Below are 15,579 nucleotides of genomic sequence, written 5' to 3'. Positions count from 1 at the left end.
AGTGATGACCCATTTGATGTAAAAGATAGACTTATTTTTTCTTATTTGAAATTAGTTTGGCAGTACACAGTTTTAAAGGGTTTAGTGGTATTGAATGGAGGGGAAATCTGCTGTAATTGTGATGGTTTATAAAGCAGAAATCCTGAAGAGACTTGAACGTCTCCAGTCCCAAACTTGGACAAGACTAGCAATAAGAGTCTGCTCCATTCTTCATGAAGATATTTGTGTGCTATAGCAAAGATAATTTTTATGCTTCTACAGAGATAATAAATGTGATAATTATAGGCAATGGAATTGATTTCCAGCTTGCTATAATTATTTCTCAGACTTGAGAAATGCTGTAAAAAATAAAATAGAAAGGTTCAATTACACTAGCAAGATTAATAGGTTTTTTTGTTGTTTTGTTTTTTGGGGTTTTGTTTGTTTGTTTGTTTGTTTGTTTTTTTAATATGACAATGTCCAGCCATAAAGATGTCTTCTTAGTCCAAATGGTGGCAGGGGTGCAGTTTCATATTAAGTCTGCCATCTTCCATTCTCACAACACAATCCCATTGCCCCCTTCCATTCACTTATACCAGATTTTGCAATTATCAAACCATATACTGAGTCAGTGTCTAATCTGACAAAAACCTACCCTAGCAAGAAGCTCTGTGGTTCTAAGACCAAGTGATCCAGTGCAAGCCCAGGGCAGAGACACAAGGTCAGGAACGTGAGGGAGAGAGGGAAACAGCCATTAGTGCCCAGCTCGAGAGCAGCCCATGTCAGATCAGGTGTGACACAGCTGCTGGCAGCTCCATGGGCAGACCACTGGGGCCTGGAGTGAGATAACACAACCCCATTGCCCCCTCCCATTCACTTATACTGTATGTTTTCTGCAATTACATCCTTTGCACTTGCAATTAGCACTGACCTGCAACTCGTCCAGATAAAACCTTTTTGTTCATCTCTCTTGCAGAGCTTTATGTGAACTGGTGCTGAAATATGAGCACCCAAGGTCAAAGGATGGATAAAACTATCTCCAAGTAGCACTTTCATCTTACTATGAATGAAAACTACTGTGTTACTTTGGCCTAAGCGATTCACTACATCCTTTACTGTTCCATGTAATAAAAGCAGACCTGTCTGTGTTCTCAGTATTATTTATTTGTATTCTGTGACTCAAGGTGGCTCTAAAGAAAAACGATTTGTGGAATCCACAGTGCAGAGTCTTTTCCGTTGCTCCTCAAATGACTCTTCTTTCTCTTCCACATTCTGCAGTCATAAAACTGTATACCAGCAAATCAATCTCAAAAAAATGCAACCTTGAAAATCATTCTATCTCCCCATCCAAATCAAATAGGAGAGCAGAGAGGCTGAGACAGGGAGTAGAAATTCCTACCATACTGAATTGTTTCTTTAAAAATGCAATGAGGATTACATCTTTTAAGACTCACTGCACTGGAATGTTCTGATTTTAAAATCACAAGTTACTTCATTTTGGCCAACTTTTAATGAAAGCTTGTTTTGCACAACAAACAAATATACTGAATTCAAGTTTGATTAGACAGATTGTTCTTGTAAAGACTTATTTATTTTACTTAAAAAAAACATAGTTCATCTCCAGACTGGTCTCTTGCAGGATCTTTTTTTTTAAATTAGTAATGATTCTGCTGTGAAGAGGTTGTGCAAATATATCCCTATATTTTTGACAGGGTTATTACTTTTCAGAGCTCTAGCATTTTAAATTATGCTTGCAGAAGATACCAGTTTTATAATGTATTCATTTCATCTACATCTGTTCTGCATTCCACAGAGAAAAGACAAGAATATTGGGTGCTTGAATACTTTAGGAGTACTACATGTGTTTGTTAAGACAGCTCTTTCACATAAGTGCTACTGTTCTGCTTATGTCTCCGTAAATAGGATGGCAGCCTGAAAGAGGTGTTTCTTTAGGGCAAGTCCCAAAGTGGAAAAACAGATGGGCAAAGACAGCATCAATGGAGTAACATCTCACAGTATACAAGCTTGTAAGTTTGGCAGACAAATAGGTTAGTGAAAGACAAGAGTCAACTGTTTTGGACCACGTATGTTCTGAAACCAGCAAGTAAGCAAACAAAACATTCTGTAGTCTTTAATCTGATTTCTTATGTAATGTAAGAAGAAAACAGCCTTTCCCAGAAAAAAAAGAAAGTTTGCTATGAAACCTCTTTTTAATTAAATATGCTAACTCTTATGTTCTGCCAGTTCTCAAAGAAAAATTTTGATGTCTTATTACATATAAGAAGAAATATCAAGACATGCTGTAGTTTTCCCCTTCACATAATTTTCATTTCAGTAAGGAGTCTGTTGTTCAAATAAAATAAATTCCTGCTCAGAAGTCTGATTACAGTTATATATTTCATGCAATCACACAATGTGAATCTTACAGATATGCTGTATACATTATTCAAAGGAGAAGGATGAGCTCAGTCCCACATCAAGCACATTATTATCCTTTTCCCATAAATATAATAATACAATTCCCCACATTGAAATGAAGCTGTATTTAAAGAAAAAGATAGCATGGGAATACTACTTCTCAATAAGTGGTACATCACACAATTTTTAACCAAGTAGAAGTTTCAAAAAAGAGCAAGTAAAATTCAAGAATAACCAGAACAATAACTTTCATGCACTTTTTGATAAGGCTTTTGTGATTCATTAAGGAGAGATATTGGGATACTTTGTATTCTTAAGATCAGAACATTGCGTTCTGTACTAACTTAGAAAAAAGCATAAACAAAAAATGTCATTCTTCAAAATGTATGGATAACACACTTTAATCTGCATCCAGGCTGAAACATGGTCTATCTCCCTTCTCCCAAATAGAAAGAGTAAAGCATATTTATTTATTATTTGTCCAGAAAGGAGAGAAACTGGATTTCATGTTCCACTATGCTAGAAATTATCTGCATAAAGTACAAATGATTCAAACAAATGTGATAATTTGAAATATTGAAAAAGGCCAATGGCTTAGAGTTTCTTTACAAGAACCTGTCACCGCCCTCCCATGCCAATTTTATGTCCAAATTATACTTCATCTGGCAAAGCCACAAAAAGGTTTAAACCACTGCTAATATAGCAATTGCTTATCCCCAGTTATATGCCACTGTCTGCACAATCAGGCCATTTATAAAACTCATCAGCCCTTGCAGTGTCTGATGTCATAGCCCTCATAGAAGGGGCCCCAAAACTAATATTTTTGCAGAGCACAAACCATGTGAAAATAGCAAGAAACAGATATAATTAGATGTTCTGCACAAGCACTCTAAGCTTCCCCAGGTTCATATCAGGATACTGCAGACAATCTTGGTTTTGCTCTGAAGGATAATGTAAGCATGAGAAACCCAGAAACACTTTCTCAAATGCAACTGAAGTCTATTGCTGTGCATCAGCTTTTATCTCCAGTGATTTTGGCAAAGGCCAAATATGCCATCTTGAAAGATGTGATTATTCTAGCTCTAGCTTAGATTGCCTCTGGGAACCACCCATATTTTTCTACTGATTTCAGAAGCAAGACTTGCTTAAACTAAACTCCTAACTTTTGCATTTCTAAACTTCTGTGGAATATATTACCCCCAGTGCATTGCCATTCACTGAAACACGTGCAAAACACACTCCACACCCATCCTTTTCAGTTGGCTCTGTGTTACCCAACATGCCAGGATCCACAACATGATCCAAAGGTTCTTAAAGTAATCAATAATAATTCTGTCATCTGGTATTAGCAGCTGGAATGATGTATCTCTTCTTTCTGCGATGCATAAAACATACTGGATTTCTCAACTACCTGAAAAACGTGCTTTTCCAATTTCTATTCAGTAATCCTTTCTACTTCACAAATACTTCTAACCTTCTTCTAAACATTACAGCAGAAAAGAGAGGGAAATAATGTACATGAATAACATCCTTACTTCCAAAATAGCCATATCGGTCCTGTTCATAAATCGCAAGAATCCCTTGTTACCCTTTCCATAAAGTAAACAAAAGCATACAGCTCTTGTTAGTGGAAGACAGATGAGATTTTTCTCCAGCCTAGGTTTGTGGAAAATAGCTTGATCAGAATTATGTCTCATCCTGTCCTCTAAAGGCTCTACCACTGTCGTAAATGAGAAGAAGTTTCGGCTTATTGAAACTGTTAGGTTTGGAAGCCTTATTGTTTCTACAAATTGTGGTTCCATTAAAATACCAGTTTTCTCCATGGCATTAAAAAATACAGAAAAATAAATTAAGATACAAAATCTATTTGTACTTTTCTAACTGCATAATCCTTTTTTGGCACAGCTTTTGCAGATAGTGCCTCAGCAATAAGACTATGCTTTATAAATGTGCACAGTTTTCTTGTTTCTTTGTTATTACTATATAGTTCTCTTTAATATTTGGAATGTATAGTGAATGTGGGATCTCATGTATCATTCCCATTGCACAGCCAATTACACTTTCTGTGTGTGTGTATTCCTACATTTCAGAAGCTGCCTATAAGCAGTTTGCTCTGTTCCCATTGTCTGCTTGAGTCATTCTTGTGGCAACTGCAGCAGTTTCTCCTAAGCAGCAATATGTCCTGGAAAGGGCTGTCAAGACTAAACTATTATTTTCTGGCAAAGGAGAAGAGTTTTAATCAAAGAGCAAACCCTGATCATTTTTTTATAAATCATTAGCCAATAGCTGATCAAATATGACAGTTTTTATTAGTGTGATTCTAACTGTCATCCCAGACCTGGAAATCCATGACTTGTCTCAGTATGACTTGTCTCAGTTGGTATAGATTCCCAGCATAAAAAAAACCAAAAAACCAAACAAAAAAACCACCACACACAAACATATATATATATATATATATATATACACGTACAAATTAGCTGTGATGTGAGTACATTTTGCCAGAACTATGTGCAAAGAAAAGATTAACCAAAGGCTAACTTAAATTTTGAATATCAGAGCAGAGGACTCGTAAGAACTATTTCTTCCCCAGCATATGTAAAAGAAATGACAGAAAATAGTCTTAAACTATTATTCACGTATGTTTCTCCTTACTTCATAGCAGAAACTAAAAAGCAGACTTTAACCTCCTGTATTGAGATGAAAGATCAAATTGAGACAATTACAGTGTTAGAAACAAAAGCAACTTTAATTTGTCTCCAGTAAGTTTTTGCTGAATAGTTGAAGCAGCATCTAGTTACAAACAGTTTCAGTCCTGCTTAAATTTTTAGTGAAGATTTTGAATTTCTATTGATCCATTAAACTTATCTTTTATTTATGAAGTTCAGATAGTTTTTTTTAAATCAAACACAAGAGCAGCTAAGAGGGAAATACCTATATGGATGCAATTCCATGAAAGAGATTGTAAAAGGGCACTGGATCAGTGCAGTTTTTAGTGGCACTGTTCCAGTAATTTCCTGCATTCTTCTGGTTGGATTCAAGTCATCCAGTTAGGTGAAAGCTGTGTGGGGCCCGTATTTCTGCATCCTAAGTTTTGGCAGTTTCTATAACTTCAAACAAACTATATTTTTGATATAAACACCAGCTGTTTTCATTTGCTATTTTGAACCTAGAAAGTAAGCAGGAACAGGGACCACAATTAATTTCATGTTAAGTACTTGATTGTCAGCTGTTATGTTTTTGCCCTGTCCTTTATTGCATACTTTTAATGGATATATGGAGACAGGAACCTTTATCAACGCATATTTTTGACAGACATAAGTGAGACAAATAGAATATTTCCATACATGTCAGTACCATTACTTTTTAATTTCTTTGTTATAGCCCTTGTGCTGTCAGTTTTCAAATCTCCAATACTTTACTTCCTTTTGCCATAGTTCTGTAAATGCTAGACATATTTTTGTTGCAGTTAAAAAAAAATTAGTTTCTAATCCTAAATTTTCTTTCTACTTTTTTTTTTTTTCTCTATAAGCATAGTGTTTGACTTAACTAACTCTAACATAATGAAATTCTTAAGGCTTTTTTTTTTTTTTTTTTTTACAGAACAATTGCAATGTTTACATTTCATGGAAGATTTTATCACAAGCTGCTATACTGAAATGTTAGTGCCCCTATCCATCCACCACATGTCCCCCATGTCTCCTTACAGCCATTAGACCAGGGATACATGAATAGAATATGAAGCCACTCCATTGCACGGAGTTGAATCAAATGAGAGTCGGATGTTAAGGAAGATTTAAGTGAGCTACTCCAATGGGCTTGGCAGAGGTCTGCACACATAGATCCTGTTCTGCTGTTGCCCCTTGCTAAGTGTAATGAAAGGAATACAAGGATGTACAACAGAGGGAACAGACAGTAAAAATAAAATAGAAACAGTAAAATAAAATCACAAAAAATCCCTGTGTATTTGGTGCACATCAGCTACACTTCACATTTTTACATATTTTTTCAAGGTTTTTAATGTATTTTTCTCTCCTGCAATTCCTTTTCTCTGCTAAGAACTGTTTTTAAAGTCCTTGCCTTTTTACCAAGTCTGGTGAGACCTACAGAAAATCCTCAGTTTTCTGATTAACAGAGAAATGTCCTAATGCTATAGGACAATTCACAATGAATTTAGTTTCTTAATCAGTGACCAATTGGAACATCCCCAAATTTACTAATCTTTCTTTCCTATTTTCTTCCAAGTAAAATATGTAACTTTAAATTAACTATAACTTTGTCTGTTCCTTTTTTTTTTTTAATGAACCGACTTTATCAAACATTAAGGGTGCAATTCTTTAAATAACCTGATTTTATTATGACTTCTGATTTTTGTTCTTCAGATCAGGCCTGATTATATCTGTGACTAAAATCAGTTGCTTTAAATTAAAAAAAAAAAAAAAGGCAGCATAGCATACTTGATGTTTAACAGATTATAAATCTGCAGATTTCTATGAATCAATTCATATTGACAGGTAAGGTTTGAGGAGTAAAGACTTTAGAAACAGGAAGGCCACCAAAAACTATAACAAAGCAACGGGAATAGAAGAAAAGTTTCTGAAATCAAAAGCTCAAATGAGCCTAAGGACAGGAACAAGGTACAGTAACAATCAAAGAGGGACAGTGAGAGACAGAAGCCATGAGGTGAGGCTGTACAGGAGAACAGAAGACAAGAGGAAAAAAAAAAAAAAAAAAGACAAAGCACCAGAATAACCTGAGGACTTGATTTTTCAGCAGTGATGAGCACTACTGAAAGTCTAGCCCCTAGTTCTTAACAGACTAGTTCATCACAAAATATTGCCAAAATACCTGAAGGATTTATGCAGTCACTTATTTAAAAAGCAGAAACCTAGACAAAAAAAACTTTACTCGTATTAAAGGAAGTGACATGTCTAACTGAAGGATCATAAATTTAATTGTCAGGTGTGAACACAAAGGCACCAAACCTTAAGTGGGAATAAATGTGTTTACTTTCAGCTTGAGGAGCTAAGTGACAGAAAAGAGAGTGGCAAAATTATCTACCTTTATCCTGTGTTGACTGTCTTTCTGGGAATGGGTTGAAAAGCTACAGAAAATTGTTAAATTTCCAAGTATGGCCAATACATTGACAGCCTTACCCATACAATTTATATAATTATAGCACAGTACAAGCACCCAAACTTAGCAACTAAGTAGGTGTTTCTCAGAACCATGGATCCATCATCAAGATGCCAGGAGGTGCCTTGAGTTTATACTCAGAATTTTGCCAAGTGATGCAAGTGAGGGGTTGCATTTTTAGTAATGCTGCATTGTGTGAAATTTAAAAATATTAACTTGCAGTATTCAAAATTAAAATGAAAAAAATCTGATATTGGATTGTTTTCAATCTTTAATTTTTTTATGTTTGCAAAATTCATTCTCATGCACAAAATTACAAGTATTATAAATAATAAGACACGTATATGAACAACAAAACATCTGAGCCATACAGGTCCAGGCAATAAAAGCTGACATACACAATGAAAAAAATTTACGAAAGCCCATGAAACGCATGACAAATTTTGCAAATTGATCAGGTACTAACCCTCTTAAATTCATAAAAGCATAAGATGACAGCAAAATCTATACATCATTGTGAAAAAAATTATACTGAGAAGCATAAAAAATCATGATGCCTTTCCTAAAAATATGTGCCCCAGACATAACCTAGTGGAAATAATGTACTTCTGATGATCTTCCCTTGTGGTATCCAAATTTTTTCATTTAGGCCTATGTTGGCATTAGGAAACAGTGTGTTTCAGTCTGAGCAGAGTTTTGCTGAGCAGCCCCACATGGTTTCTGGCTATCCATGTACCCTCCGAGGGCTCCCTGGTTTTCCTGCAGCTTCTTAAGCAACAGGTATCTCCTGCAATCCAAGTATGGTGAAAAGTTGGTGAGCACTGTAACCTTACAAGTTACTCTTAAAGGTTGCATATGTTTCTCTTGTATAGAAGAATAGCAGCAATAGTATTATTTTTCATTCAACATAGGCAAATTGTTCTTTCCATTTTTAAAAAAATGGAAAAGTACTGTCTTCATGACATAATGAATACTGATTGGAACAGTTAACAGACTCCTGATGCACACTAACTATGCTTTTTTTCTGTTTATCAACTCTGAAACAAATGAAGGAGACAAGCAATAGCATTGCATTGCTCCAAAGAAAACATTGTTTTAACTATTTTTTTTCTTGTGCCACCCAATGACTTGTCAAATGCATCTGTACAAGTTACTGAACTTAGCTGTTATCCAGGTTAAACTGCCTCTGGCAATCAGGAAAAAAAAATTTTGAATGATATGCAAGGAATATGTTTGGGGTTTTTTTTAGAATTTATCATAACAGAGACAATTTGAGACAATGGTTGAAAATAAGCAGATGCCAGTGTGTGGAATTAGGGAGTGAAATAGAAGACATCCATTTGCTTCAATACATTTATTCTCTGCCATTTTGTTATCTTTTACTTCAGAATTTTACTTTGTTATACAGCCACAGAAACTAAGAGCATTCGTGCAAAGGTCTTTTGCTTCTAACCTACAAAAAGGACTATTTCTGTCTTAGGTTAGTAGTGTCATGATCCTCCCCTTACCTAATAATTAATTTTTTTAATGCCTAGGGACAAATTAACCTTTTGTGAAGGAAATCACACCTCACAGTGGCTGGTGATACAATCCAAAGATAGGCATTAAGTTCCCAGTTCTGTATAAGATACATAGTAATGGAGAAAAAATAGGACTGCACTTGGACACAGTACCCTACAATAAATGTTGCTCATTTAAAAATTATATAACATGAAAAAAAATTAAATTCAAGCCGTATTTAAATAATTAAAGCAACCTTGGTCGAAATATAATATAATTGTAGAATGGATCAGTTTGGAAGGGACCTCAAAGGTCATTTATATCCAATTCCCTGCTATGGGCAGGCTACCTTCCACTAGACCAGGCTGCTGAAAGCTCCATCCAAACTGGCCTTGAGCACTGGCAGGGATGGGCAACCTGTTCCACTGCCTCACTACTCTCTAAGTAAAGAATTTCTTCCTACCCTCTGTAAGTTTACAGCCATTCCCCCAGGTCCCATCCTACATGTCCTTGTAAAAAGTCCCTCTCCTGCTTTCTTGTAGATTCTCTTCATGTTCTGGAAGGCTGCAAATGGGCCATCCCATAACTCTTCTCTTTTCCAGGCTGAACAACCCCAACTCTCAGTCTTTCCTCCATCCCTCTGATCACTTTTGTGTCCTCCTCTGGGCTTGCTCCAGTAGGTCCATGTTTCTCTTGTAATGGGGACCCCAGGGCTGGATGCAGTACTCCAGGTGGAGTAGACAGGGGAATCACTTAGAGGTAATATGTCATTATAAGCTGCTTTTGAAAATCAAAGGGCTGTCTCAATGCCCTGTACGCACCCACCTTTTGCCATCCTGACTGTAGCAAAATAATGTATTCCATTTCCTTTTTCATTCCTGAATTTCATTTTCAGGGCCATAAAACTGTTTCGCCTCACCTTTAAACCACCCCTTCGAGTTTTAAGCCAGGTGAGGGCTTAGGCCTGCCCTGCGAAGGGAGCCCAGGTGAGAGGCAGACACGGTGTGTGCCCACCGCTGCCACACACCTGCCCAGCAGCCCCGATGGCGCCGGGAGCAGCAGGCGCCTCTCGGCAGGGCTGTGCCGGGCTCTGCCCACGGCTCTGTGACAGCAGCTCTTGGGCAGTCCAAGGGCAGCGCCAACAAAGTCCTGGTGGACAAGAAGCTGTGTCCATGTGGCCAAGGAGACCAGCGGGATCCTGGGGTGCGTTAGGAAGAGCACTGCCAGCGGGTTGAGGAAGATGATCCTGCCCCTCTATTCAGCCCCGGTGAGGGCTGCACCTGGAATGTTGTGTCCAGTTCTGGGCTCCTCAGTACATGACAGGAATAGCTCCTGGAACCGGTCCTGTGGAAGGACACTGAGGACACTTAGGGGAGAATGTCTCTTAAGAGGAAAGGTCGGGAGAGTTGGGCCTGTTCAGCCTCGAAAGACTTTAAAGGAAACTTTCTTGACATCTCTAAGGGATGTCAAGAGGATGGAGCCAGGCTCTCCTTGGTATTACCAAGCACCGGGATGCAGAGCACAGGCAGAAAATAATGCACAGGAAGTTCCACCTGAATACGAGGAAAAACTTCTTTACTGTGCAGCTGACCGCACACTAGATCAGACTGCCCAGAGACTGTGGAGTCTCTCCCGATAGATATTCCAGAACCGTGAAAATGCAATTTTGTGCCATGTACTCTGGGATGACCCAGCCTGGGCAGGGAGGCTGGACCAGATGACCCACGGAGGTCCCGTCCACCCTGGCCCGTTCTGTCAGAGGGGCGGGCGGACCCCGGGCCTGGGGCCGCGGCTCCGGGCCCTGCTCGCCGTGGGCAGCCGGGCGCAGGCGCTGCCCGCGCCGCAGCGGGCGGGGGGGCGGCGCTGCCCGGGGTGCCCGGGGTGCCCGTGCCGGTGCCTGCTGCCCCCGCGCCGTCCCCACTGCCGGCGGGACGGGGCCGCGCTACCGCGGGGGCCGCGCGGGCCGGGGAGCGCGGCGGGGCGGGCGCGGGGAGCGCGGCGGGGCGGCGGCGGGCGCGGGGCGGCGGGGGCCGCGCAGGCAAACGCCGGAGCTGCTACATCCGGGCCGCGGCGCCCACACCTGCCGCGGCGGGGGCCTCGGTGACATTGGGGCTCGGCGGCTGAAGGAGGAGACAGCGCTGCGGAGCCCGCAGAGAGAGAGATCCTCGCCCGCACCCCCCGCCACCAAACCTCCGCTGCCCGCAGCGCCCCGCCACCGCCGCCATGGTGCTCGGCGTTATCCTCACACACGCCAAGAAGCATCCGGCCGTGAGTACCTGAGCCCGAGCCCCGGCCCCGGCCCCGCTCCCGCCCTTTTCTGCCGCCGTTCGGAGCCCCTGGCCGCGCCGGTGGCCTTCTCCTCGCCCGTCCATCTCTCGGCTTTCCTGTGCTTGCCGGGCCCTGGACCGCCCGGAGCTGGTCGAGAAGACACGGACACGTCTCTTTTTTCCTCCGGTGCCCGCGGCCTTGTTTGTGCTGCAGGGCTCGAGGCGGCCCTTCCGTTCCTGTTGCCCATCAGGTGCCCCCGCGCCCCACTCCCATGTGTTTGGTTTGTTACCCGAGGACAGGCGGAAGGGGCTGTTTTGGCAGTCAAGGGTTGGTTGTCTGTCTCAGAAACTCGACGTAATGGAGTTTTTGGTTTGGTTTTGGTGTCTCTGAATGTAAGACTATTTTTTTTCGTACCTGCCTTTTTGTAGCTGCTTATTCCTTAAATGACGCTTGTCCCTAATCTTTTGAGGGATGTCCCTCAAACAGGGAACCTATGCCAGGGGTTTAGAGGGCCACGCGTTTGTCACTCAAAGTGTATAGGATTGTTCTTCGATTTGCCGTAGTGGCAGTCAGAAGTGCTATGTATCAGTACTATTTTGCTATATCATAGGATGATATTTAATTTTTTTTGTGTTGTTATTCCAGTTGATCCCTCTGTTTGTTATCATTGGAGCTGGAGGTGTTGGTGCAGGCCTGTATCTGATGCGTTTGGCAATGTTCAACCCTGATGTCAGGTATGTATTCAGTAATACATACTGAATGCCAGTCCTCTTGATGCATAAGTTACATTCCACTGCCTTGGTTTTTATGTTCCTGGAGGCCTTCATGTCTTGATCCAGTATCTCCTGACATTAAGTGTGTGGAGCTTTCCTTGATTTGGAGATCACTTTGTTCACCATGATATTTAAGAAACTGCTGACAAAGGATGGTGCCTTTTTCTGTGGAAACTTATGTGAATGGATGACTCCATGACCTAATAACCACAGTACATATGTGATTTTTTTAAAAAAATTTTGACAGTACTGTTAACATTCTCTCACATCTTGTATTTCTCTCAATAGCTGGGACAAGAAAAATAACCCAGAACCATGGAACAAAATGTCTCCCAGTGACCAGTACAAGGTAAAATGAGAAATACATGTTTTTAAGAAGCATCATATTAGAGGTGTAGCCTCCTGCTTTAGGATGTTTGATTATATGGGAAAGTAGTTGGATGAGTAATGTATTCCTTTTGTGCAGCATATGTTTGTCTCTAGAACTCTGAGCAGAGATGGCTGAGTTTGAGGTTTAAAATTCTCCTAATGATTGTTCATAATGGGATAAAAGGAGTCTATATAAAAGCAGTCATATTTATTGCACTGTAAGGAAAATAGGAACTATAATTGAGAGGAAGAATTTACTGGTTCATAATACTGAGAAATAAACTGCAGGGAGAAGGACAAAACCTGAGAAGATCTGAACTATAGTTTTTTAAGCTCTAAGCTGTTGGCCTTTTCTCATGAGAAGCACTGCAGGAAAATGTCAGTGTTCAATATAATCATGAGTTCAGGTCTGCAGTTGGTTTATTGAAAACAAAACAATATTGTAAAAAACTGGATGCAGTAGAAATGTTCTTTAGCTGATATTCAGTTAATTTCATTGAACTAATGAGGGAGGAGGCATGTAAAGCTGTCTAAAACATTTGGTAGTTTACAGAAATCTAGAATCATAGGATCATTATGTTGGAAAACACCTCCAAGATTATTGACTTTTGACTGAACACCATGTTGTCAACTAGACCGCAGCACTAAGTGCCATGTCCAGTCATTTCTTCCACACTTCCAAAGATGGTGACTCCGCCCCCACCCAGGACAGTCTGCTTCAGTGTATGAAATCCGTTCAGTGAAGAAATTCTTCCTGATGTCCAGCCTGAATCTCCCCTGATGCAGCTTGAGGTTCTGTCCTCTCATCCTGTTGCTGGTTCCCCGGGAGAAGGGGCCAACCCCTTCTTGGCTACACCTTCTTTTCAGGGAGTTGTAGAGAGTGACAGCCTCCCCTGACCTTCTTGTTCTCCAGGCTGAGCAACAACAGCTCCCTCAGTCACTCCTCATGTGACTTACTCTCTCTATACCCTTCACCACTTTCATTGACCTTTTCTGGACATGAATCATGTTTTACAGAAGTGCTATGTTGGTAGATTGCTGTTAAGAATATTTTAAGATTATTCTCATGTTACAAAGAAACAAACCTGCTGTGTTTTCAAAGCTTGTGTCTTGTTTGGTACCATATACTACTATTCCAATCATGAAAATAAGTAAAAAAAGCCCACACTTACAAAATAAAACAGGTTGTGGTTCCCTTGAAAGTCAGAGAAGAACATTTCATTCTTTGTTTTCATTGCCGATTCTGGAATGTTGCTGGTTTGTAAATATCTAAACTCAGCAAATCCTGCATAGCGCACAGCACAAATTCTTCTAAAGAGTACATGACTTGTGTGGCATTCCACTTCTGCCTTAACATGCAAACACAGCCTCAGGGTTTGCCATATTTGGGTGTGAGTATCATTGGGGACATTTTTTTCTGAATCTGCCCTGTGGGAAATGAAAAGGACATATATTCTAGTTTGAGGATGACTTTAGTAAAAAGTTCTTGCTGTACAAGTCTTAGCTTTTAATCAGATCTTTTTCAGTTGTAAACTTCTCTGTGTCATATTAATTTCTTCAGTCTTTTTCCAAAGAAAAGAGTTGATGACCTGAGCATTACTGTAGGAGTTGCACAGAAAGCTGTAATTTGAGTGTGCTGTAGGCTGTTGTGTTTTCTTTAAGAAAGTTTAAAAAAACAAAAATTGAATGTAACTAAAAATAATCAAACTAGTAGTTTTGTTGTTTTCATCCTTTTGGCTTTTAAGAAAAACTGTACTATCACATGCTTGATGTCAAGTCAGGCTGAGATGCCAAAGCATGCTGTTAGTCTGTAAACTCATTGTCACTTCTTTGGTTGTTCTGGATTGCTTGTAACAGTATCCAATTATAATAGTATAAACTGAGCATGTGAAAGGATCTGCTCTGACTTTAATTCCTCCTTGTCATCCTTTGCAGTTGTAGATGCAGCTACTGAAACCAAAGTTGGCTTTTGTAGCATTGCTCTAAATGTTCCTTTGTGCCACTGTCTGTTTACAGACACTGCTTTGCGCCACTTGGCAAGATGGCTTTTGCCTTCAGTATACAGCAGCCATAGATTTTGAGCAAAATGGATAAACTCGGCTGTACTGTAAGAAGTTCCTCTGAATGGACTCTTAATTCTGGGGGTTAAGAAGAGACACTGTGGGTTTTCTCTAGTGGAAGGCACGACCACTGCCTCATTTTAAATGCAGAGCTTCTAATACTGGGTGCAGAATTAAAATTAAAAAGTTACTGTTCATCAAAAATTTTATTTATTTATTAGTACCCAGTTCACAGACTCAAGATATGATTTCAGTTTCCAGATGTGAGTTCAGTGATACATATTTTTAGTTAATACCAGGGAAAATGTGTAGTCAAGCTTAATTAATAATTTTTCCCTTCTCTTTCCTAGTTGTACTCGGTTAATATGGACTACAGTAGACTCAAGAAGGACCGTCCTGACTTCTAAAAACATGCTCATGTCCATAAGCTTCACAGAAATGTCTTCCGGAAGCCATCTGCACAAGTATCATGCTTAATCATCCAGGAAATAATTGAATTTACCTCACACAGCATTAGGTCATGTGTTTAAAACTGTTTTGATGAGGCTTAATAAATGTTTAAAACTTGAAGTGTCTGCTCTTTCATTTTGCAAAATGCCATATTCTCCTATTAACAGTTTCCACTGTATGGTTTGTCAGTAGGAAAAAGCCAATTCATGTTTCCTCGACAAGACAGCAAAGTTGTTGTGATGAGCTTCATGCTCAGTGTGTTGATCTCAGAAAAATAACTTCATGCTCATGCAGTTATACCAAACTTCAAGAACTTGAAAGCATGCACTTATATGTGTGCATATATGTGGTTTTTAATTGTACCTGAATTTATCTACTTGCCACTTTAAGAAGTTTTGGTGGCAGAAAAGTCAATGCCAACAAGTCATTATCCATCAGGGAGGGAGCAGATGTTGCCATATGTTGCTGGAAGGAAGGAAAAAAACAGACTGAGCTCTCCAAAAGGTTTTGTTTCTTTTCTTTCTCTTTTCTTTTCAACTTAGGCAGGTTTTGTTAATAAACAGACAACTTTCAATATTTAAGAAATAAAATTCTACCAACGTTCTCAAGATTTCATGTGGATCACA

At 39.7% G+C, this 15,579-nt stretch overlaps 1 protein-coding gene across 1 annotated transcript; it reads left to right on the top strand.

Moving 5' to 3' along the window:
- Positions 1-11,123: 11,123 nt before the first annotated feature.
- NDUFA4 (NDUFA4 mitochondrial complex associated) lies at positions 11,124-15,073 on the top strand. The gene is made up of 4 exons (XM_083856005.1): positions 11,124-11,301; positions 11,947-12,035; positions 12,363-12,423; positions 14,854-15,073. The coding sequence occupies exons 1-4, from the start codon at positions 11,257-11,259 to the stop codon at positions 14,908-14,910; spliced, it is 252 nt and encodes an 83-aa protein (XP_083712131.1). The 5' UTR covers positions 11,124-11,256; the 3' UTR covers positions 14,911-15,073.
- Positions 15,074-15,579: the final 506 nt, after the last annotated feature.

Source organism: Zosterops lateralis (assembly GCF_965231275.1).
Source record: "Zosterops lateralis genome assembly, chromosome: 1".
Taxonomy (NCBI): domain Eukaryota; kingdom Metazoa; phylum Chordata; class Aves; order Passeriformes; family Zosteropidae; genus Zosterops; species Zosterops lateralis.
Note: the sequence above shows the minus strand (reverse complement) of the source record. Positions and strands in the feature narration are given on the sequence as shown.